The 23,158-nt window shown below is 46.9% G+C and overlaps 1 protein-coding gene across 1 annotated transcript in view; it reads right to left on the bottom strand.

The window, feature by feature from the left end:
* The window catches only part of Kcnq3 (potassium voltage-gated channel subfamily Q member 3), a 266,543-nt gene extending 243,895 nt beyond the window's left edge, over positions 1–22,648 (bottom strand). The window contains exon 1 of the mRNA XM_041671782.1: positions 21,742–22,648. Coding sequence (XP_041527716.1) covers positions 21,742–22,130 — 389 coding nt within the window. The 5' untranslated portion in view covers positions 22,131–22,648. The remainder of the gene's footprint in view (positions 1–21,741) is intronic.
* Between the last annotated feature and the right edge of the window lie 510 nt (positions 22,649–23,158).

Genomic DNA, 23,158 nt, shown 5'->3' with positions numbered 1-23,158 from the left:
AAAGTACTTGCAGCATCCAGGAAGGACTCACTAGGTGCGTGTCTCCCATGCACCCTCCCAGCTTTAAATTCTCTTCGTTTGCCAGCTACCTGCACCCTCCTAGGCTGACTCGGGGAACGGAAGAGCTGGTGCAGGTGGAGTCTCTGTGACAGCCATGCACAGTGCAAGCTCTTTCCTGTGAATGACAAGCCTCCCACCCTTTGCCTGAGAAGTGCTCTGCATTGCTCTGCAGCACCTGGCATGCCTCCTCATGACCCCACCTTTGGGACACAGCTGTGGAAGGATGGCACTCCACCCCGGTTAAATCAGTGAGTCTCCAACCTCAGAAGCAAAGAGCTAAGGTGTGTCTCTCACAACGGATGCAGGAAAAAATCAGATGCTGCAGGTGACCACCGCTTCCACCATATGGGGACCCTACAGGGACACAAATAGCCATCAGCTGATACCCACACTCTTCTCCCACTCTCCTCCAGCCCGGACTCTCGGCATCCCTGATTGCCAGGCGAAGCCAAGCCTGCCTGTCACTCCATCCCACTCTTGACCTCCTTTGGGGTCCATGAACCAACAGTCTCCCTGGGGTCGTTTAGTTATTTCGGCTGGGCTTGTGGCAGCAGCCTCGGAAGTGCCAGGAGGACTCTATATCCAATCTCGTACAGGGCTCTAGGCATTTCCCAAATCAAAGAGCTGTACTGCAGTGTGAAAGGAGAAAATACAGGAGGAGGAGGGGTTGAGAGGAAGAGGAAAGGGAAGACTAAACAGGGAGGGAGAATGAAGAAATGGAAAAGGAAGCAGGGGAGGGAAGAGAAAAGGAAGGGAGGAGGAGAGAGGAAAGGAGAGATCCATGTGCACACTTGGGAGAGACTGCATTTTACAGCCAGGAAGACAGTCCTGAAAGCCAGCCTCTGGTCACAGCTAGCAAGCTATTCTTTGCATTTCTATCTTCCCAGCCCACGTTCTGTGCCATTTGGATTTCATGGTCTAAAAATATCCCCGAAACTTCCCAGTCTGCTGGCATGGGCTGGTGGACTCGCGTTTTAATCCACTTGCAAATGTTTTTACACAGCTCTTTCCCCTCCAGTCCTACTTCTTGCTGAATCACTTCCATCATCCAGCTTGGCGTTCACTGTGAGCAGGAGGCGAATCATCTTGAGCACAAATGTCAAACTCCGCCCTGAAGGCGCCTACAAGCTGCAGAGCAGAGAAGGGTTAGGGGAAGCAAGGGCTGTAGGGTCTGCTATTCTGACTGGGTGGTTCTGGGTAAAAGATGGCCTGTCCGAGCGTTTTCCTCACCTACACTGTAAGAATAATGAAATGAACACTGGAGCGTCTGCAGAGACTTGGTGGGTTACAGCAGCCCAGGAACAAGGCTAGAGATTCAGGAACAGCCTCTAAACGCCTGCTGCCATCTTGGAGTTGCCTTGCGTAATGACCACACACATCTTCCTCGGCCCCTTCCCTCTTCTATCTAGTCTATAGAAAGGCATTCTTATAAAACACACAGAGGACCATATCACTTGTAGATGTATATCGGTGAGGTTTCAATGTTCTCTGTGGTCTCTGCAGCTCATGAAGCTCTGTGCAGTGTAGTGAGTCTGTCTCCCAAGCCACAGTGACCTCCCTGTATCTCCAGCCAAGAGCCCATGGATGTTCCTGCTCATGCCACCTGCCTTTGTCATCACCTCTCTCCCACCTTCCCAGATCCCTATATGATGGAAGTCCTTTGTCTCCATTTTCTCCTCCAGTGACTCCAGATGGGCCTCATGCTCTCCTCTATGGCCATCCCTATGGCAAAGGAAGGCAGGGTCAAGACTGATTACAAACAGTGTCCATCTCTTTAGTACAGCCAGAAAGTAATCTTGGCTCCACATGTAGCAAAGTATAAGAGAAATATCCCAGCAAAAAAAAAAAAAAAAACAAAAAAAAAAAACACGTAACTGGTGGGAAGGGTGATGTGTCATCTGACAGCCTGGGGTGGGGTTCCCTGGTGTGTCACTTCTTCACCAGGTTCTCAAGATCACCCTTTCTGCTGGTAGCATCTAGCTAGGTTGTTGTGTGTGGAAGTTGTTAAGCATTCAAGTTGCCTGACTTCTTTACACAAAGATGGAGTAAACAGGCAGGTAAGGAGTGACATAAGCTTTCACCGGATGTGGGTGAGAGAAGTTAGCAGGCTTGAAGAAGAACTAGAAAAAAAGAGCCATTGGCCTCTGAAATGATAGGATCCCCATGTGTGTAAAGGGGACATCAGAGTAGCTCAGATCCCAGAGATAGGAAGAGTCAGGTTGGACATCTGGCTGGGCTGTGGTGTGCCCACTGGCTTAGACAGTCCCTTCTACTATTACAGGTGCACAGTGCCCATAGCCTCCCTCCTCTTCTACAGCACCTGGCTCTGTCCCGGCTCTGGCTCTTTCCTACCCATCCTTTCTACGGCAGCAGTACATTCCAGGATGAGTTGGATTAGTCCCACACTGGAAGCCTTTGGCGCTGTCTGTTAGCCTTGGAACCCATCTAGCTCCTCGAGGTTAGCAGCAGCTCTTTCTCAAGATGCCAGGCTGGCTCCTGAGCAGATCTATAAGATGCTTACAGAAGCCAGGCACTGAGCTTCCAAGAGCGGCTTCCAGCACCGTGCTTAGAGCTGGGGTTTTGTTTGAAGCTTGTGTAGGGTAGTGCAAGGCCAATGCAATGGGAGGAGTCTACAGCGTTTCTTCAGCAGGGACCTCGTGGCCAGACTGCCTAGCCACTGGGGACCTGCGAAGGAACAGGATCTGGTTGTTATGTTCATGAAGGACGAGAAGAGGACAGGGGTGAGGAGTGGCATCTGTCCTTGGGTCCATCAGGGTTCTGTCCCAGCTCCACAGCTTGACAACTTTGCGCCCCTGGACAAATCATCCGGCCTTCCCATGTTTCTGTCTAGAAACGTCCATAGCAGACTGGCTGCAGTGAGATTCAATTCCATAGAAGGCATCTGGAGGGCCGTGTTTGAATAGAAGCTCCCATCTTTTAGGGTGTGATGTGTGTCATTGCTGCTACAGGTTCTCTACAGTGAACTCATTTTACCCTGGGAGCACCCTATACACAGGGAGCAAGAGATCTCCACCTTGCAGATGGAACAGCACAGACCCCGAGGATGGAAGAACCTGTCCAAAGTGACTCAGCACAGACGACAGCAGGAGCTGTACAATAGCCTGTCCTCAGCCAGCAAGCAGGTGTCTCCCACTACCCCACCCAGCCCTTCTCTCTGCCCACTGCCTACATGAAACAGCAAATGCAACAGGCTTAAGAAGCCAGAACGTCTCAAGAGAAGGGCTGGGTGTGGCTAATAACACCAGTGTGGCTTGTGCACTCGTGTTCACAGCAATACAACGCATGGAGGCCAGTCTGCTAATGGAGGAATGTGGATTGTTACACTGGCATTAAAAGGGGCATTTTGATGTGCACCACAGAAAGGCTGAATTAATCTGAGAGCACTATGTTAAGCCAGTCACAAAGGCATTTAACACCAGGTAACAGCACTCATACACTGTGGCAGCCTCCATGTGAAATGTCCTCCACTCCACAGACTCATGTGTTTGAACACTTGGTCCTCAGAGGAGAGTGTGCCTTGAGGTGGGGCACAGTTGGAGGAAGTGAGTCACCCTGCCAGGCCATGAGGCTCCTTAGCCCACCTAGCTTCCTATCTGGTCTCTGCTCCTTGACTTCTCATGCTCTTGACACCGTGCCTTCCCCAGGAGAATGGCTATACCGTCAAATCACAACCCAATGTAAACCTTCCTTCCTTAAGTCACCTTTTGCTAGGTAATTGAGCCCATCAATAATGCACGGTGACTGACATATCTGTAGTGATTGCAGCATTTAAAAGCCCAAAGACAAAAATAAAAGTAGAATGGAGAGACTAGAGACTGAGATGAGGTGACAATGAGGGTCACTGTTTAATGCATGGAGTTTGGTTTTGTGCAGGATTAAGACTGCAGGGCTTCCGTATGTGGATGGTGGTAAGAGCTCATGGCAATGTATCCTTGGGGTCTGTCTGACTTTTTCTGTTGCTGGGATAAAAATGCACCAACTTAGGTAGAAAGGAGTTATTCTGGTCCTCAGTTCAAAGGTATAACCCATTCTGATGGGGAACACATAGTGGTAGGAGCTTGTGTCGGCTGATCACGTGTCACCCACAGTCAGGAAGCAGAGAGAGGATGCCAGGGCTCATCTTGCTTTCTCCTTTTCATTCTGATGCTATAGACTGCAGGATGGTACTGCCCACAGGTAAGGTGAATCTTTCCATGATGTGGGAGTGTCATATATCAATCTGTTGATTTCATTGGTTAAGCAATAAAGAAACTGCTTGGCCCTGATAGGTTAAAACATAGGTAGGAGGAGTAAACAGAACACAATGCTGGGAGGAAGAGGAAGTGAGCTCAGAGACGCCATGCTCCCCTCTCCCTGGCAGACACGCGATGAAGCTCCAACCCAGGATGGACGTAGGCTAGAATCTTCCCGGTAAGCGCACCTAGCGGTGCTATGCAGATGATTAGAAATGGGCTAAATTAATATGTGAGAATTAGCCTAGAAGAGGCTAGATAGAAATGGGCCAAGCAGTGTTTAAAAGAATACTGTGTCCGTGTAATTATTTCGGGGCATAAGCTAGCCAGGCGGCCGGGGTGCTGGGGACGCAGCCCCGCCGCTCATATTACTACATTCCCACACCAGCTAACCCAGCCAAGATAGTCCTTCACAGACATGCAGACATGCCCAGATCACAGACATTCTAGATCTTGTCAAGTTGATAGCCACTTTTAACCATCACAGCATCAATGAACTGCAGACATAGAAAAGGCTAAATGAAATATTGTTTATATATCTTACTACAATTTACAAAGCACAATATGGAAAAGGGGAGGCTAGGCTTTTGCCCAGAAGATGCTCTCTGATCTTTGTTTGAATCCTGGGTCCTTCATGTTTCCTTATATCACTAAGTAGGAAAAACTGGGGCACACATTTTTCTTTTATTCACTGGCACCATCTCCAAAGCCACCCTATGTCTGGGTAATAGTGATTTTCCCATCATACTGATCATGAAACTAAAATCCAGAGAACTGAAACAACTCCTCCGTGGTCACACAGCTAGACACAAGCCTCCTCCCGTCTTTATACTGCCTTTTCATCTCCGCCCCAGCTTCCACAGTTAGCCTTCTTTTCTGAAACACCCATCATGTTTGCAATCTCATCCTTGATACCACCCCCCACCAAACAAAAGGGCACTGGTTCCAGAGCAGAGAACACCCTAAGAGGGGGTGAGTCCTGTCCATGCGCCAGTAACAGCAGCAGCAGCATTTCGGGATGCTCTTCTCCCTTTTCTATGTAACAGCAGCAAAGTTCCCAGCTCTATTTGTTTCATGCGGTGACACTAACTAATGTTCCAAACACCAGGTCCTGGGGATTGAGGTGTGTTTAAACATGCACGCCATGTACGCGTGCGTACTTGTGCCTGTGGTCTGCATTGTATATGCATGTCCTTCCTTCAACTTTTGTGTGCATGTGTGTGTGTCTGTGTGTCTGTCTGTCTGTCTGTTATGTTCCTGAGTGTGGAGGTTCACATGTATGCATGTATTTGTGTGTGTCTGTCTGTCTGTTATGTTCCTGAGTGTGGAGGTTCACGTGTATGCATGTATTGTGTGTGTGTGTGTGTGTGTGTGTGTGTGTATGTGTGGACTAAAACTTTGGAGGTTGTTCCTCAGACCTCATACAATTTATTTTGAAGCAAGCTGTCTCCGTGGCCTGGAACACTCCAAACAGACAAGCAAGCCCCAAGTAGTCTCTTGTTTCGACTTCCCCAGTGCTAGAGTTGCAAATATACACTACCACACTCAGCTTTGTGCTTTTCTTTTTTTCTTTGTATACGCATTAGGGTGGTGGTTTGAATAGAATGCCCCCCCTAAGGTTCATATATTTGAATGCTTAGTCACCAAGGAGTGGCACTATCTGAGAAGGATTAAGAGGCATGGCCTTGTTGGAATACATGTGACCTTCTTGGAGGGGAAGGAAGCATGTCACTAAGAGTGAGCCTTGAAGTTTTAAAAGCCCATGCTAGGCTCAATATGTCTCTCCTTCTACCTGCTGCTATGTTCCCTACCATGATAGTAAATTAAACTTCTGAAACTGTATGGAAGCCCCCAGTTAAATGCTGTCTTTTCAAAAATTGCCTTGGTCATGGCATCTCCTCACAGCAACTGAACAGTGACTAGTACAGGTGGTGTGTGTATTCATGTTCACGTGTATGGGAATGTGTGTATGGGAGTGTATACCTATGTTCATGTTATGTTTACATGTGCATGGAAATGCAATTTCTCATGCATGCATGTATGACCCGAGGTTGATATCCTGTGTCTTCCTCAGTCATTATCCAACTTCTATATGGAGGAAGGCTCTCTCACTAAACCCAGAGCTCAGCTTTCTGTCTAGTCTGGCTTCTCTATGACTCTGCCTCCCACAGTATGGGATTCCATACAGTCTGCCACTCCCACTTGGCTGAAACATGTTCTCATGTTTGCAAAGGGAGCACTTTATCCAACGAGCTGGCTCCTCAGCCCAGCCCAGCATTTGCTCACAGGTGTCCTGGGGACTGCACTCGGGTTCTCATCTGGTCAACGAAGCCATCTCCCATCCGACTCTTCCAACTCTTTAAATGACAATGTCTATGGGAGGTTTTTCCTGAGCCAAATTATTTATAGTTTAAAACACAATTTAGATTTTTCTTGAAGTCACACACACACACAAAAAAAAAAACCCTGCAAAACTCCTACATATGGTCAACCTTCAGCCTCCCACATATGCCACTGTTCTGAATCTTCACCCTCCATATGAACCATACTGCTAAGGCCCGGAGAGGAGCTTCATTATAAATGAGACTAAGAAAGAGAGAGATAGGAGAGACAGTTGTCATGAAGAGGGATGGCGAGAGGAGGCCAGAGGAGACCTTCTTCAGAGAATAGCTTCAGGGCAATCTTCCAAGTAGTTTTCTTGAGGAGTCTTCAAACCAAGCCCAAGAACAAGGAAAGATCTTACTTTCTTATAGTTTTTTTTTTTTTTTTTTTTTTAGCATTGCTGGGAAGTTTTACACCATGTGGTTTTGTTGAATACACTGGTGTGAGACAAAGAACATGGAAGAAACCAGCTACTACTTAAGACCATAGGGATTGACACAGACCACAGCAGAGACAGTTATAAGGAGACATGGCCAGCTTCCAGCTGCTGTATCTGGCCTAAGGGAGAAGGCCTGTATTATAAACACAAAATATAGAGAACACCCACGTAACCTGCACTCAGCTACCTTTATTAATGGCATCTCATGTTAGCAAGAAATATTGCTATAATTGATGGAAATTAATATTCAGGAGTAATTATTAATTAGCATTCATATTTTCCTCAAATGACCATGTTTTTTCTCCATTACCTTCTTTTTCTCTCCCTATCCCATCAAGAACATAATATTCAATCGTCTCATTCCTGGAAGCAGTTCAAGGCTCGCTATGATTGTCTCTGTCTTTCCTCGTTTAGGTAACCATGACTGTTTTGTGGCCGTGGGTGGATGTGTCTCTTTGGGGGTTTTTATACCCACTTCCAAAGGTTAAACTAGGGTGTGGGCTTTAGGAAGAGAACTCTGAGCATACTGTCTTTTTTGTTCCATCATGTCAAGGGTGACTTGACGTGATGTAACATGACTGGCTACAGGGGAGGCTATGCTGAATCATTTGGCTGGGGATTAAGCTTCTCCTCTTCGCATTTTTTTAAATTTTGTTTTCAAAACAGAGTTTCTCTGTGTAACTGCCTTGGATGTCCTGAAACTCACGTTACAGACTAGGCTATCCTCAAACTCTCAGAGATCCACCTGGCTCTGCCTCCCAGCAGCTGGATTAAAATTGTGCAGCACCATGCCAGGGCTCCACTCCATCTTTTAATACCCTCCTTTCTATATCTACTGTTTGGAAGGAAGACACCATATACCATCTGCGTTGTATTTCTCTGGGGACAAAGAGCCCACAGAAACAAACAGAATTTCCTCTGAGAAGCCCTGTTTCTCTTCCCTGGTCCATCCATTTGATCACTTCATTGTGACAGCACACACCTACGGATATTGATTTTTAACCTGTGGTCAGGCTCTCATGTTAGTATGGATTCATAGATATTTATTTTATCCTGCGGTCAGACTCCAATATCACCTCCTTTTGCGTCTCAAATTGTTCTGGCGTTTGATCATGGGAGCTCTTTTTAATTTGGCCTCAGAGTCCTCTGGCACATTACCAAGAACGTGGGATTTTTAAAGAGCAGATTTTACTCTCTGGCTATGCAGGATGCCTGAGGCCACTCTTGCATATGTCCTGCACATACCTTATAGCCAGACATTTCTATAAGAATCCATTGCCTTCTCTTGCACAGCGGTATTAGACTTCAAGACCTAGGTGCTCCAAATACTGTCTCCAAGGGTTTAAGTAGTCAGGTTTTCTCAAAGCACAAGGAAATGTACCTAGCCCATGTGCACATGTGTACTTAAAACATTCATACACAGCCATCCATACTAAAAACAAGCTTATATGCTTGTTATGCATAGCTTCGATTCTAATCCTTGCAGCACAGATATTCGAGACTTCTCTTAATTTTCGAGTATGACAGTGAACCCAGCTCCACCATTCCAATCTTTTATTTAATTGCTACTCTTTGTGGATGACAGTTCTACCCAAATGCAGGAAGTCACATACCCAACACTGCAGTACTACGTATAATCGCTTCACCACCAGAAGAATCATCTGTACTTCATTCATTCATTCCGCCTCATCCCTTCCCTTCTAATTCCTGGTAATCCCTAGTTTTTTCTCATAGCCATAGCTTTGGTTTATCAAAAGTGTCAGATGATTGAAATCACAGCATGTCACCCTTCCAGATTAGCCTTCGTCACTTAACATTATGCAGTGCAGACAAGGTTCATCCGTGACGTCACAGCTCATTTATTTCCTTCTCTGTATCTGTTCATGGTGATGATGAAAGAAAATCCTGGAGACAACATTTCTGTTAATTATGAAAAATACTTCGATAAAAGTCTTCAGGAAGGATTTGGTTTGGATATAAAACTTCAGATGAGGAAACACCCAGGATAGTAACTACTGTGGTGAGCTTACCTTCAGCTCTGGAGGAAACTCTCTTTCTTGGTGTCTCTCAGTTTTTCATTCCCACCAGCATGAACTTAGTAGTTCCACTGCTTCACATCTTTGTCAACACTTGCATTTGTCATTATGGCCTTTGGCCACACTCATCATAACCTCTCACTACTGCTTTAATTTTCAATCTCCCAGTGAAATCACATTGGGCATCATTTCATATGCATATCTGCCGCCTGTCTATTACATAGAGTGAGCTGTCTGGTTTAGGTGTTTTGTCTGTTTTTAATAGCTGTTTTCTATTGCAGACTTTTAAGGTTTTGGGTTTTTTTCATTGTTGTTTTTGTTCATTTAAGTCGACATCAGATCTGTTTTTCACTTATTTCTTCCAACAAAATTTGTTGCTTTTGAATTTCACCAATCCTGGCTTGTTTGGGACTTCAGCGATCATATATGTGCTTTACAAATACTTCACCGACTAGACTTCGCCTTCTAATTCTCTCCACAGTGTCTATCCCCCATTAACTTCCACAATGGCTCCTTTGCTAATCAGCAAAGTAGAAAGCTATAATGTTTGGCTCTAACAGCATCGTGATAGTTTTGTCTTAACTAGTATTCACCTTGGAGATGCACTAAGAGCCACTGGACTGCCCATTTGGCTGATGACACCTATGGAATTATGTTTCAACTATAAAACAGCTGCCAAAGTCATTAGGCAGTGAGTGAGAGAGGACAGGAGCTGGGAGAGGGGACAGGATGGGAGCTCAGAACCTCTGAGCCCAGGATTGTCCCTGCATTCAAAATGTCTGAGGCCACATCCTGAGAAATACAATTTTTTCTGGCTCTTACTGTCCTCCATGGTAAAACAAGGGCCATTCCTAAATGTCTGATAATACCGTTATAGGGATCAAATGTCAGTGTTTTAAATAGCTTACCTAGCAACCAGGGTAGAGCAGATTAATTTTTAAAGGCAGTGGGGACAGGGAGGGGAGTCCTATTATGGTTATTACCTGGAAATTGAAGTTTTCTCTCTCCTTCCCTCTTTTCCACCTCCTCCACACATCCACCCACCCATGCCTACACATACATCATGTGTGAATAGGTGTGCCTAGCTCAGCTCACACAGTTTTAGTATCTGGAGAAGACACAAGAACTGTGTGAGATTGCTGTAATTTGGAAGATATTATTTAGTATTAACTGAGTTCTTATTATGTGCCAGGCTCTGTGTTCATTTGGAACAGCCTGTTCCTGCGGAGAACTAAGGCACATGGGGAAAATGCATAAAACACAATGGTGAATACAAAGGGAGACAGGGCAAGCACCAAAAAGCATTTGGAACGGGAAGAGCAGTCCATGAAAACAAAGGAGAAAAACGTCTAGAGAAAGAAGGCTACTAGAACTAAAGTGGAGTACCTTGTGGTCCTTACTCCAGTCGAGTCAAAACTGACCCACAATCCTGGCAGCCAAAGCAAAAAGGCAAACAAGTATTCTACAAAAAAAAAAAAAAATCTGTTTTATTTCCATTTTAAATCAAAGAAAAAAATCTTCTTGTATTTCAATAAAAAGGATGTGTGTGTGTGTGTGTGTGTGTGTGTGTGTGTATAAGTGTTGGTCCTCACCTTACACCTTGTTTGAGAGTCTCCTGTTTACCACTTTGTATCCCAGGTAAGCTGGCCAGAAGGCTTCTGGGAATCTCTTGTCTCCTCCCATCTCAGAATTACAGACATGCTACCACATCTGGCTTTACAAGGGTTCTGGGGATCCTAATTTGATCTCTCATGTTGACACTGAAAGTACTGTTCCCACTGAGCCCTCCCCTCAGCTCCCAATACACATTTCTAATGAAATAAAAATCACTGCCATTCATTCAGGGAAAGTCGCCAATTAATCACTCAAGTGAAGCTAGAACCTTGTAGTCGCCTCTTCTGCTTCTTAAAGCGCAGCCTACTGCGTGTCTCTAAGTTAATCCAGCTGTATAAACTCAGCCCCAGGAGCCAGGGAGAAGGTCCAAGGAGCAACACTCCTTCAGCCAAGTCCAATGGCTTGAGTTCAAGCATCAGGACTCAAACAGTGTAAAGACAGAACTGACTCTTGCAAGTTGCCCTCTGTCACTCACACACACACACACACACACACACACACACACGAAATAAATGAATAAAAATGTGATTAACTCAGTAGTCCTGAGCCACCTGAAGGAGGTCTGGTTAGGACAAGTGTTTCTTTCAAGCACCTCTGATTCGTTAGGAAACATGAACCAACAGTAGAATCCTCACAAACCTCTCTTTCCTTCTCGATGTAAATTGCCTCAATGGAAGAAAATCCAAATCTGTGTAGTCTAACAGAAATGTATCCTACACGGAAAGTAACCCTTACAGTAGAAAAAAGTTGAATTTTGACTTCACCGGTGCTTTTATTCACCAAAATTATGCCTTAGCAGATTCTGGCAAGAATAGGAAAATGATGGCCATTCATTGAACCCTTAACCTACTAAGTCCACCCAAGGCTTTGAACTGCATGAGCCCATAGTGTAAGGAATCTGCTTTTGGCTGGCTAGTGGTTTATTCAGGGGTACTGGGCTAAACCAGCACACAGCCAGAATTCAAATCCAATGTTTATTTATGACGTCAGCTCTGAAACTGGCTCCGCACAGCTCTCAAGACTGACATCGTGTCTGTATACGAAGCGAGACTGAGGACGTGGTGTGCTGCGGGCTGCACTGGACTCCGAGAGGGAGAAAAATGAAAGGTTTTTAGCATGCAAGATATAAACAGCGAAAATCGCAATCTACCTTTTTGAATAGTTCAACCCAGATTTCACAGGGTTCTAGGTATAAAGCTCGACATCCCTTAATGTCACTTTTAACTTTCACAAGCCAAACCCAGATTTTGGAAATATGAAGATGATCACAATCGGCTAATGATTATCAACCAAGCCAGCAATCAACACTGAGTAGCCAGAGAGCCTAGCTCCAAGCCTGAGGAGCAAATTCAAAAGTTTATGATTTTCCCATGAATTTCCTTTCCAGCCAAAGAAAGTGTTCTTGATACCAAAGAAGAATTCAAGAAGAAATCCAATGTTTCCTTTAGCAGCCCTGAACTATGAAGGGGACTGTAGTTACATCGGTGCCAGCGTTCAGGCAAAGGAGAGAAGTGCCGGTCTCTCAATTCATACCAATGATCCTGTTATCTTCTCGAGAAAGAATGCGCAAACACAATCTGAGCCACTGATGTATTCCTTGTTATAAATTAATAAGACGTTTCATTCTCTGAAAATATCACAAGGCCATTCAGAATCAGAGCTGTCCACACTTGTTCAAACGTCTCTTCTGCCTCATCTGAGGAAAAGTAGCCATGTATGGACATCACAGATTCCAACCAGGGGATGACTTCTTACCCCAGCGAAGCCATGCAGGGGCCAGCCTTCGTGGTGCTTTTGAGAACTATTTGCCGTGGCCTTCAGGAAGAGCGTTGGCTACCCTGAGACACCTGGCAGCAAATCCACATATTTGAAGATACTTTTAATTCTGACCCTCTTTTTCCCTCCTGAATGATGATGCTAAATGAAACATTAATGAAGGAAAATAAAAACACCACAGAACAATCATGGCCCTCAAGTCTCCAAACTTCCTTGACTCAAGAACCACAGAGAAATCAGCCCTCTCTGTGAAGGAGTCGTCCCAAGACAACAATCTTCCTTTAGGAGCCAAGCCCAGAGCTGCCTGTCATGTCCCTTTCAGCACCTGCCAGACATGGCGTCTGAAGAAAACAACATGGACATCGGCTGAGCATTTCTGACCAAGCGATTTGGCCTTACCTCAGCCCTAAGCTGGGTGGAGTTCAAAGGTCATCCTGGGCAGATGTAGACAGCCTCCCCAAGTCAGCAAGAGACTGAGCCTCAGCACACCTAGGGTAATGTACTTCTTGGCGTATACATTTTCCTGCTTCTGCCTTCCTCCCTGATTTCACCCTTTCCCCAGTTTTGCTCATTGAATTTGTCAGACTTTGAGCATGTGACAGATCCCTGTGACAGTTCAGAAGATGGAACAATGTGACTTGTGATTTCAGAGGTTCGAGGCCACAGTCATCTGTGACTTTGGGCCTGAGGTGAGACAGAACATTGTGATAGCAAGACTAAGGACCTGGTGTCAAGTCAGGAAGAAAAGAGACAAGAGGAGATGGCAAGACAATAGTTGAAAGTCCCACCCCGGTGACCTACTTCCTTCAGTAGAACCCCAAATGAAAGCTTCCACCACCTTCCAAAATAGCATCACTTGCTGAGGACCCAGCCTTCGATTCATGAGCCTATTGGGGACACTTCATAATCGAACCGTCATATTCCTTTCTCCATTTGTCCTTGGATTGGCTTCCTAAATCACACCTTCCCCACAGGGACACCATGAGCTCTGAGAAGAAAAGGGTGACTCTTGACTCCTGGAGGGTGGAGAAAGAGAAGAAGGTCTCTTTTTATCTCTCAAGCCCAGAGACACTATTCATAAAGACAGGCACAGTGTGGCTGTCCTACCATAATTTCAGAGAGGGTAGGAATTGGAAAGAATCCATCTAAAAGGAATTCACGATGGAGAGAGGGCAACGGAGCTCCAGTAATCACTAAGTTTTCCTCCAGTGGGTTTCTGGGAACAACCCAGCACCCACATCAGCATGAGGCAGAGAGCCATCACCACTGCCTCCTTCAACCCCATCTACAACCAAGAAAACAGAGGATACTTTGTTTATTTTCCAAAGTGGAAACTGAGGCTATAAATAGAAAAATGAGACTTCCTGGAGACTACAGAGTAAATCATTGGGAGACTCAAGCTGAGAGTTTCCTGATGGCTAGCCCAGTCCCCTGGGTTTCTAGGCACACCTTAAGAAAACCATCTAGGGGGTGTACTGAGGGCCGAGAAACCACCACAGAAGTGTTATCAGCTGTCCCTAATGTCAATAAGTCAAGTCTCCTTGAAAAGAACAGAGGGATAGTATCAACCACGGATGACTTGAGTAGGAACCAAGTTGTCATTACTACGATAGTTTCAAATGCCGCAACAGGGAATCTCAGTGGGACCACAGACTATTTAAAAGGACTCTTGTAGAGTGCTGGGTTAGAGGAAAGAGAGAAGAGGGTATCAGTCATAGGCTGTCAGCAGGAAGAGCGATCCTCTTCAACAAGGGGTCACCTGAAGCCACGTACATGCATTCAGTCACTGGCCGGCAGCTGCCTTACTTACTCATTCATAAAACAACACAAGAATGAAAAAGAAATCACAGCCCTGAGCACTGACCCTGCTTGCTCTTGAAAGAACACATTCAGAGCAAATAGTCTTTCTGTGGAAAAATGGAAGACCTCATCATAGAGAACGGCACTTTGGGTGGGATTTGAGTTTTCTCACAAGACAGCGGCAAAGCCAGAGGAAGAAGGCTTTAGTAAGAACCCTCCAAGGGTGACCACCTTGGAAAGGAACAGCAGAGAAAGCTGTGTTCTAGTTTGCTTGTCTGCTGCTATGATAAAACACTGACCAAAGAAACTCTGGGAGGAAAATGGTTGCATCATCTTACTTTTTAGAGTCCATTGAGGGAAGTCAGCTCTGTTGTTTGTTTGTTTGATGAGACAGCTAATTTAATTGGCATCATTGAGAGGAAAAACCTCTGTAACTGATCCATGTAGGATGAAATAAAGTGAAAACCAGAGACTGGGGTTTGAGGAAAAGGGACAGAGACGCATGACTGGATCCGTGTTTTCCCATTAGGACAGAGCTCGGGATGCTAAGTCTTGTTATGTAAGATTTCACCCCAGATGTCCAAGAAGACAACATAAACAAATGAGCCTAAACCCCAGTGACAAGTTGACAAAGAAGCCCTCAGTTTGTCAGCTCCTCTAGCACAACTCTGGCTCCAAAAAACCAGATCCAGGGCATCTGTGAAGAGTACCTGCTCTTAGTGTCATGGTGACTAAGCCCGTAAGTGGGTTACCCTGACCCTGAGCAAATGGTGGTATAACCCAGGATGTGATATTAAGAACTATAAAAATGAAGTGATGATGTGCTGGTATTAATACCCAAGTTGGCTACCTTACAATATGGCAGTGCTCTTACGGATTTCGGATGATTTAACTTGCCTCTTGATAAAGGAGGAGAGAGAAGGGAAAGGAAAGTCACCAGTCCTGAGGTCTTGAGGAAGCCAACAGCAGAGCATGGGGTGCTCTGTAAATTAACTGCATAAGGAATTATTCATTATCCACAAATTACATCTAGAATCAACCCTGTTCTTGGCTCATCAGGCAATTTGTTCTCTGAAGAAAACATTACAAAATCTTCAAATCCTTCTGTGACTGAATGAGTAGTCCCATCCCACAAGGCTACAATTTTGTGATGTTATGGCCAGCAGGTCTGGTGTTAAAACTTCATGGTCCATGTGATGGTATTAAGAGGTGGGGACCTCCAGAAATGATGTCATAAAAGTCCTCTCTACACTGCCGCCTTGTCAGTAAGAGTCATACCCTTATAAGAGAAACTTTGTGTGTTTGGTCCTTTTACCCTTCCATTGCTGCCAGTGAGGGCAAGGTATTTCTCCATAGCTTCAAGACATCATCTTGGAAGCAGAGACAAAATCTTCACTAGGAAACTGTCCCCATGGGGAGGGGGAGTCTAGAAACCCCAGCCTCTAGAATTCTGAGAATCATGTTCCTTTCTGTAGAAACTGCCCAAACTATTTTGGGCCTCTGTCTCCAAAGACGAAATCCTGCAACTCAACTACACCAACAGTCACAGAACCTGGCATGTGTGGAAAGTTCAGTTTAAGCATCCTTGAAACAAACAAGTACACCAAACTGCTGTGTCTTTTGCATTGCATTTCTGCCATCATAGCACAAAACCTGATGCTGAGAATGGTGACATGTTCACACAGAGAATGCAGGGATCTAAGAAAACCCATTCAGCCAACCAAAGATTCTCAGCTTGGCTTCAAAGACTCAACCAAAGAAGACGCCTTCAATAGTAAGTACATGCTCATATGCTTGTGCTGGTGTGTTTTTTTTCATTTGAAAGTATTTTAATTTTTTTTTAATTCAAAAGGTAACACAAAACACCCATATGTTCTCTTTACTGGAATATTCACACAGCAAATTACATCAGGAGAAGAGGATAGAGTAAATTGTATGTCATCAAGCACAGCTTCTTATTAACTTCAGTTTAGGTGGCGCTTATCAGAGTTCTCACTCCAGGTGCCATCGTTCCTGGGTGGTTAACAAATGTGGCAAAGCTAGGAAGGTCTGGGCATTCCCCGTGGCTTCCCATGGAAATGTAGATTGAAAGCGCTGGTGCAAAGTGAAGATGTTTCGGTTCTCTTCCATTACCTGAGCTGCATACAACTATGACACGGTGGACACAGGCCTAGCCACACCCAGACTAAGACTCCTATGTGACTCAAGCTCTAGCAGTCCAGTGCCTCCACTAGCATGGACCAGGGATGTAGTTTCTTTTTATTTGATTTTTGAGACAGGGTTTCTCCGTAGCTTTTTTGGTTCCTGTCCTGGAACTAGCTCTTCTAGACCAGGCTGGCCTCGAACTCACAGAGATCCGCCTGCCTCTGCCTCCTGAGTGCTGGGATTAAAGGCGTGCACCACCACCGCCTGGCTCAGGGATGTAGTTTCTTAGAGACTCCGAGTCATTTGTCAAAGCAAGGCTCTGCTCCCCATCCCTGCCACCACAAACCCCAATGGACGTGGGCTCATCACTTAGACAATGAGGCAACATGTTTGTGAGGATCACTAACCTCCTACTGCCTAGAGATAAGATACCATGGGCTGACCCAGAGGCCCCTAAGCTGGAACTGACCTTAATTCCCCCTGCCCCAAAGACTAGCTTTTCCTAAGAGCTTCCAAAAGAGGGAGGCAGCCAACAGTTCTACCCAGATATGATGCCTGTGAACCACATCAACAACCAGGATGGCACAAAAACCCTACAGGTGCAGGAGGGGCACACATACCTTGGCGGTGATCAACGAGTATCTAATTGGAATTAAGACTCACTCAATAAGAGGGATACCATGCCTAGTAATGGTTACCTAACCAGTGCTAGTGAATTCGCAGTTATTGGAGGAGAATCTACATCACGATTTTACTAACCCAGCACAGTCACTTAGGAACAATCTTTTGTCGTTATCCTCACAGTAAGTCTTCACTTCTCATCAAGGAAACTTCTCTGTGCAAAAGATGGAGATCACAGTACAGAAAGCCACAACCAAACCATATGGAGACATGGGGAGTACAGTGCGAATGGATGCATCTTTAAACCTTCCCACACCTAATGCTCAGGGAGCCCCGTGGAGGAGGCTGTGAAAAGATTGCAGGAGTCAGAGGGTTAAGGGCTTCGCTGTGAGACTGTCTTCTAGTAGCCTCAGAAGCTATACTTGTAAAGTCTCACCAAGATGACCACCCAACCGTGAGCTGAACAAGGAGGACACCAACAGATGTGACAAACTAAATGGGGACAAGCCCATGAGGTCTTGAGCCCACACGAAGAACTAAAGGCAGCTGAGTAAAGCTAAGAGCTGGAGAATAGTCCTCCCCAGGGAAGAGCACACCAATCGGTTCTCCAGTGCCAAATGGTCAGTCCTGAAAACATACAAAAAAGTAACACTATACAGACAAGGCAGGTTATATTTTGGAATACATATGTATATGCAAATACATATATAGATTCAATAACAATTGATGTAAAGAAGAGACCATGAATTTGAAGGAGAGCAGGAAGAGATGGAGAGTTTGGAAGGAGGAGAGAGAAAAGAAAAATACTATGATTAAAATACACTCTCAAAACTAAACAACAAAAAAATACTATGGGCTGTTGATACTATCACCTTACCTAGCCCCTTCATACTACCTAAGTAGCTTTAAAATGTCCTAAGAGGAGAGCCAGGAGGAAGGCAAGAAGGTGAGAAAATAAATATAAAGATAAAGAGAGATTGTCATAAAGCAGATTGTGTTATGGAGAGGTGCAAAACAGTGGTAGATTAAACATAATCAAGAGGAGACACAAAAGAGAAAATACTTGTCAAATGCCAATAATTACATGTGTAGGTAGTTTTTTATTTGTTTGTTTTGTTTTGTTTTTTCTCAATCCTATGCCCCAGGTGAACTCTCCAGGCTAAGTCCACCAACCAGGCTGAGTCAATGGATCGAAGCAACTAGCCTTGCCTGCCAGATGCCTGAAGCCAGGCTCCCTTAGAAAGCAGCAGCAGGTCTTTCTCCAGATCCTTCCTTTTGCATTTGCTAACAGGTGGCAAGGGACAGTACCCAGCTGGCTGCAAAGACATGGCCAGGGCAACAGTATGCCTTAAGAGTGCCAAGCCAGTACCAATGCCAAGATGAGGCCAGCATCTCTACTAACAGCACAGGACAATGACAGTGTCAAGAATGTATGACTTCAAAGTAGACTCCTGTACAAAATCAACTGAATACAGAGACCCGAACGTTGACTTATTATATTCATAAATGCTAGCATAAGCTTGGAAACCATTCTTCAATGGGGCTGTACCACCATCCTCAGCTTCCAGGTTATTCCTACTTAGCTCCTGCAAAGCCATATATGCAAACTCAGAACTCAGCATGTTTTCTGTAATATCAACATTAGCCCAAGACAGGACTGCAGTTAGCTTTTCCTAACGCCAAGCAAGAGTCCTACCTTGTTCACCCCTACCAAAGCCCAATGTTCCCAAGGACTATTCTCATTAAAACCCTGTGATGCTGACTTCAGCTGCTTACTGCTGTCGCCGTTATAACAGTTAAGCAGTTACAGCGAAGTCTTGATTAAATAGAATCCTGAGAGAATTCTGCCAGGCATCCACACAGCAAATGCTTACTTAGTAGCTACCATGGGTTCTACAGCCTCCTGTGGATTGAAGATGCTAAAAAAGAACAATACATCCCCCCTCCCCACACTCTCAAGTAGCTCTTGGCTCCTTAGGGCAGGCATACAAGCAAATCAACTCAAAGCAGTACACAAAATTCTACAGCTGGAGAAGACACAGGGGCAACTTGAGTCCAGCCAGATGTGAGTTTGGGAAAAGGTTTCTGGGAGTGGTGAAACCGGTTCTGAGCCACTGTGAAGGTAAACAGCTAGGAAAGACATAGGAAGCAAGTTGGGAGAGATGATTGATTTATACATTTCCTGTATTTTATCTTTAGGACAGAGGGGAGAAAGATACTCACTTCATGAGCCTGGTTAATTTACATGAGAAAGAGAACACACTAGACTGTGAGCCCATGATCAACTTAATTTCTTGCTCCCCTCCTGCCATTAGCCACAGGCTAGCACAGAATAATGGACACTTTAATGTCTGAATTTTAAACCCTGCAAAATCCTGAATCACCAATGAAGATTCAGCTGTGTTCCCTTGCCCGAGCCCCTCCTGAGCTTGAGGACGGATGTAAAATGCATCCATTTAGTAAGCTTGCCTGAGTAATAGGAGCTCAAACCCAGCCCAAGAGGAGTTCTCCTTTAAAGCATCAGATCCACATCAGAAGCCACAAATCCCAGCACCAACCCAACCCACCTCACATTTTCCTAACACTGTACCTCCTATCAGATTCTATTAGGTTCTGATCAGATCCTATTAGGATTTCCTACGTAAGCTAGAAAAACAGATTACCAACAGTCCTGTGTTACCAATGGCCATTGAGCACCCAGTGATGCTCAGTAAAGTTGGGAGTCAGAATTGGGATCTGAGGTTATAGGCTTGGCACTTACAAACCTGTTTCTCAGAGATAAGCAATTCTACAGTAGTAACACTGTAACAAAATAACATTGTAGCTACATAGGCTTTAGCTAGTGTCTCTGAAAACTGGGCAAGGCAAGGCTGCAGGTGCCCACAGTTGGAAAAGGTGGGAGGAGAAGAAAGAAGGAACGGCAAGCTTCAATGGAACCCCAGGTTCCAAAGCCATCATATACACACAGAACACATCTTTATGCAAAAGGACATGGGAGCTGCACTCAGATGTGTGCGTCCTTTTAAAAACTACACATACTCTATCACTTATTTCGCTTCAATTTGAACAAAGATGCTAGAGACCAAGGGACGAATGCAAGTTTAATCTAATTTCACCATGAAAGAACAACGAAGGTTAAGTTTTGGGTCAGATGCTTCCCAACACCTGCAGCTACACGGGGATCAAAGGTTTGGTCAACCGGAATCCAAGTCCCTGGCAAAGTGCTTCATCCTTCTTCCAGCTGCTTCCTGAGCTTTCAGGGATGCAGTCTTTTCAAGGCTTTTGTAACCTGGAAGAAACCTGTTGCACAAATCTGAGGCTCCGTGTGGACGCCCCCACCTGGTGGCCAAATCAGGGAAAGCGCTTCCAACCATAAAAGAGAGATGGGTACTTAGCAAACAGAAGACATTTCCCAACCTCTTCCCCTCTTTGTCAGTCAAGGGTCAACTGGAAGGAAACAGACTGCCTAAAATAGGAAGGGTCCAGGGTCAAGGTTATAGCCAATTTTCTGCCTAAACCCTGACAGCCATACAGCTCCTAAGCCAAAGCTAGGGTAGCAAGAAGCGCCCTGCCACATCCCAGATAGAACATCTGGGATAGACAGTCAGAATTCCCATCCTAGGTGGGGAATCCCTCAGCTAGGATCCTCTCTTCCTCCTTAAATACGGGTGTATTTTCCAGCCCCGAATCGGTACATCTGGAATTCCATTTTCCTTGTGGCCTGGCATTTCCCTCCTTTCTAGCATGGAGATTATTTCTAGAGGAGTCCCTGGGGACAAACTTCCCACCAGGACTCTCAGGTGCCCAATGCAGTGGTCCAGTCAAGCTGATAAGTGGGCAACCATTGAAGCTACGGAGATAGCAGAACCTAAACTATGGGATGTTGAACCCCGAAACCATAGGGATGTTCCAGCCTTAAACAGCCTCACCCCACCTCTGACTCTGCTAAACCTCAACCCCTTGGACTAAGGTTGGAAATCCCGCCCCTCTCCTATTCGATTCCTTTTCCTAACAGAACACAAAGACCTGCATTTTGGCCTGTTCAAGTCCCCAGTTAGAGCAAAACCGAGTCCTTTTTGACATCAGCCTTGAGCCCTAGGAAGGGCAGCACACTCATGAAACACGCGCGTACACACACATACACACACACACACCACTATGGGCAGTGTGCACACTACAGTCCTCAACTCTGGGATATGCCATCTACATTGAGTGACGATCGCAAAAGAAGCAAGCTAATAACCCCAAGAAGAAATGGTGCTTATAGCACCATTTTTGTCTTACTCAACTGCTACATTCATTAGAAAAATCATCTAATTCTTTTAAGCTTCCGTGTCAGCAACCCAGAAGGTACAACGCGCATCCGCGCGCACTCGCCAGTCCAAATCTCCAAGTCAGCTCGGGAAGCACGTTTGGTTCATTTAAACCCTGGTGTCCAAGGAGCTGCTCTCAGTCACACAGCCAAAAACCCTGCTGGTGCCCCGCGCCTACCCCCAACCCAAGCCAGAGAGTGCTTCTGAGTGGCCAAACCACAAACACTTCCTCAGCTCCAGCCCTGGCCCGAACCCCAAGGTGCACAACCGCCAAGGGGCGCCTCGAGCGGTCGGGTACTCACACGAGCGCATGGTAGAGCAGCGCCCAGCCCCGCGGTCTCTCCAGGGCGTCGTAGATCAAAGTTTGGATGCGCCTGTACTTGGCGTTGTTCCTCTTGACTGGGCGGCTCAGGGGGGTCTTGGCCAGGAGCCCGATGCCCTGCGGGGTCCTCCGCTGCCCCTCTTCGCGGCCACCGCCCTCCAGCAGCAGGGTCCCGTCTTTGTCGGCCCCGGCCCCTAGCGCCAAGGTGACTTGCTCCACGTCTCCTGGCGCCAGCCCGACTTTCCGCTCCTCGTCTCCAGCCACAGCCGCGTCCCCTCCGGCAGGGTTAGCTGCCCCGCCGCCTCCGCCGCCCCCTTCGCCGCCGCCGCCGGCGGCCGCCCCCGCCGCCCTGCGAGCCTTGAGCCCCATCTGCCTCGCCCCCACCGGGCGCTTCGCCTTCTCCGCTGCTGCTGTGGGAAGAAGGGGCACTTGGGGTGTGTGGACTAGGCGGCGGCGGAGGCTGCAAACCCGGGAACTCCAATGCCATGATCCGCGCGCCCCTCCCCGCCCACCCCCCCAAAAGCAGGCAAAGGCGGGCCTCCCGGGGGGTAGGGGAGGTCGGAAATGGAGTTAAGGGGTCACATCCCGAGCGGGTCCGCCGCGGGACCCCGAGGGGCGCGGGGAGCCGGGATCCGCCGGAAGCCCGGCGAGGGCACGGGAGGCTGGCGCGGTGGCACTAGGGCGCGCGGCGGCGGGAGCCTGGCACCGAAGCTCCCGGGAGGCGGCGGCGGCGACGGCACCCGGGCCGGCGAGCCCGAGACAGCATCGCAGTTTATTTACAAGCCCTGTGCCAGCCGCCCTCCCGCCCGCCCGCCTGGCACACGCGCCGCCGCCTCCTCCCTCCTCCCCGCTCCCGCCCGCGCCCAGCCCGCCGCTCCAGCCCTAGCCCCGCTGCAGCAGCGGTAGCAGCAGCAGAAGCTGGCGCGCCTGGGCGGAGCGCTCACCACCCGCAGCGCTCTCTGGTTCCCTCCCTCCTTCGCAGGGGTGGGGCTCCAACGTTCCCGCCCCAGGGTTGCGGGAGGCCCAGGCAGTGCCTCGCCTCTCCCCGCAGCCCCCTACCCAAGCTAACCTTGGGGACCCGCATCGCCCGAGCTGAGCCCTCTACAGTTTGCTTCTGCTGGGTCTTGAAGGCTGCGGCGTTGGCGCAGGAGCTCCCCAAACCAAGTGGGCGTTGGGATTTCCCCCTGGGCAAGAGAAGAAAATAAAAGGGGGGTGGGTAGAGACTGACTGCAGCTTTATGTTCAGCCTCCACCCTCCTCTACATCCTCTGCTTGTCTTTGGAGGTAAAATCCAAGTTGCTGGGTTAGGCAAGCAATGGCTCAGTGGTGGCAATGTTGGTGTTCAAGGCTCATGGAGGTTACTGCTTGGCAGTCCCTTGGGCGTGTAGATATGCAGAG

Source organism: Microtus oregoni, unplaced genomic scaffold (genome assembly GCF_018167655.1).
Source record: "Microtus oregoni isolate MIOR12 unplaced genomic scaffold, Mior012 000022F_ref0000154, whole genome shotgun sequence".
Lineage (NCBI taxonomy): Eukaryota > Metazoa > Chordata > Mammalia > Rodentia > Cricetidae > Microtus > Microtus oregoni.
The sequence above is the reverse complement of the archived record's forward strand: the minus strand, read 5'-3'. Positions and strand labels throughout refer to the sequence as shown.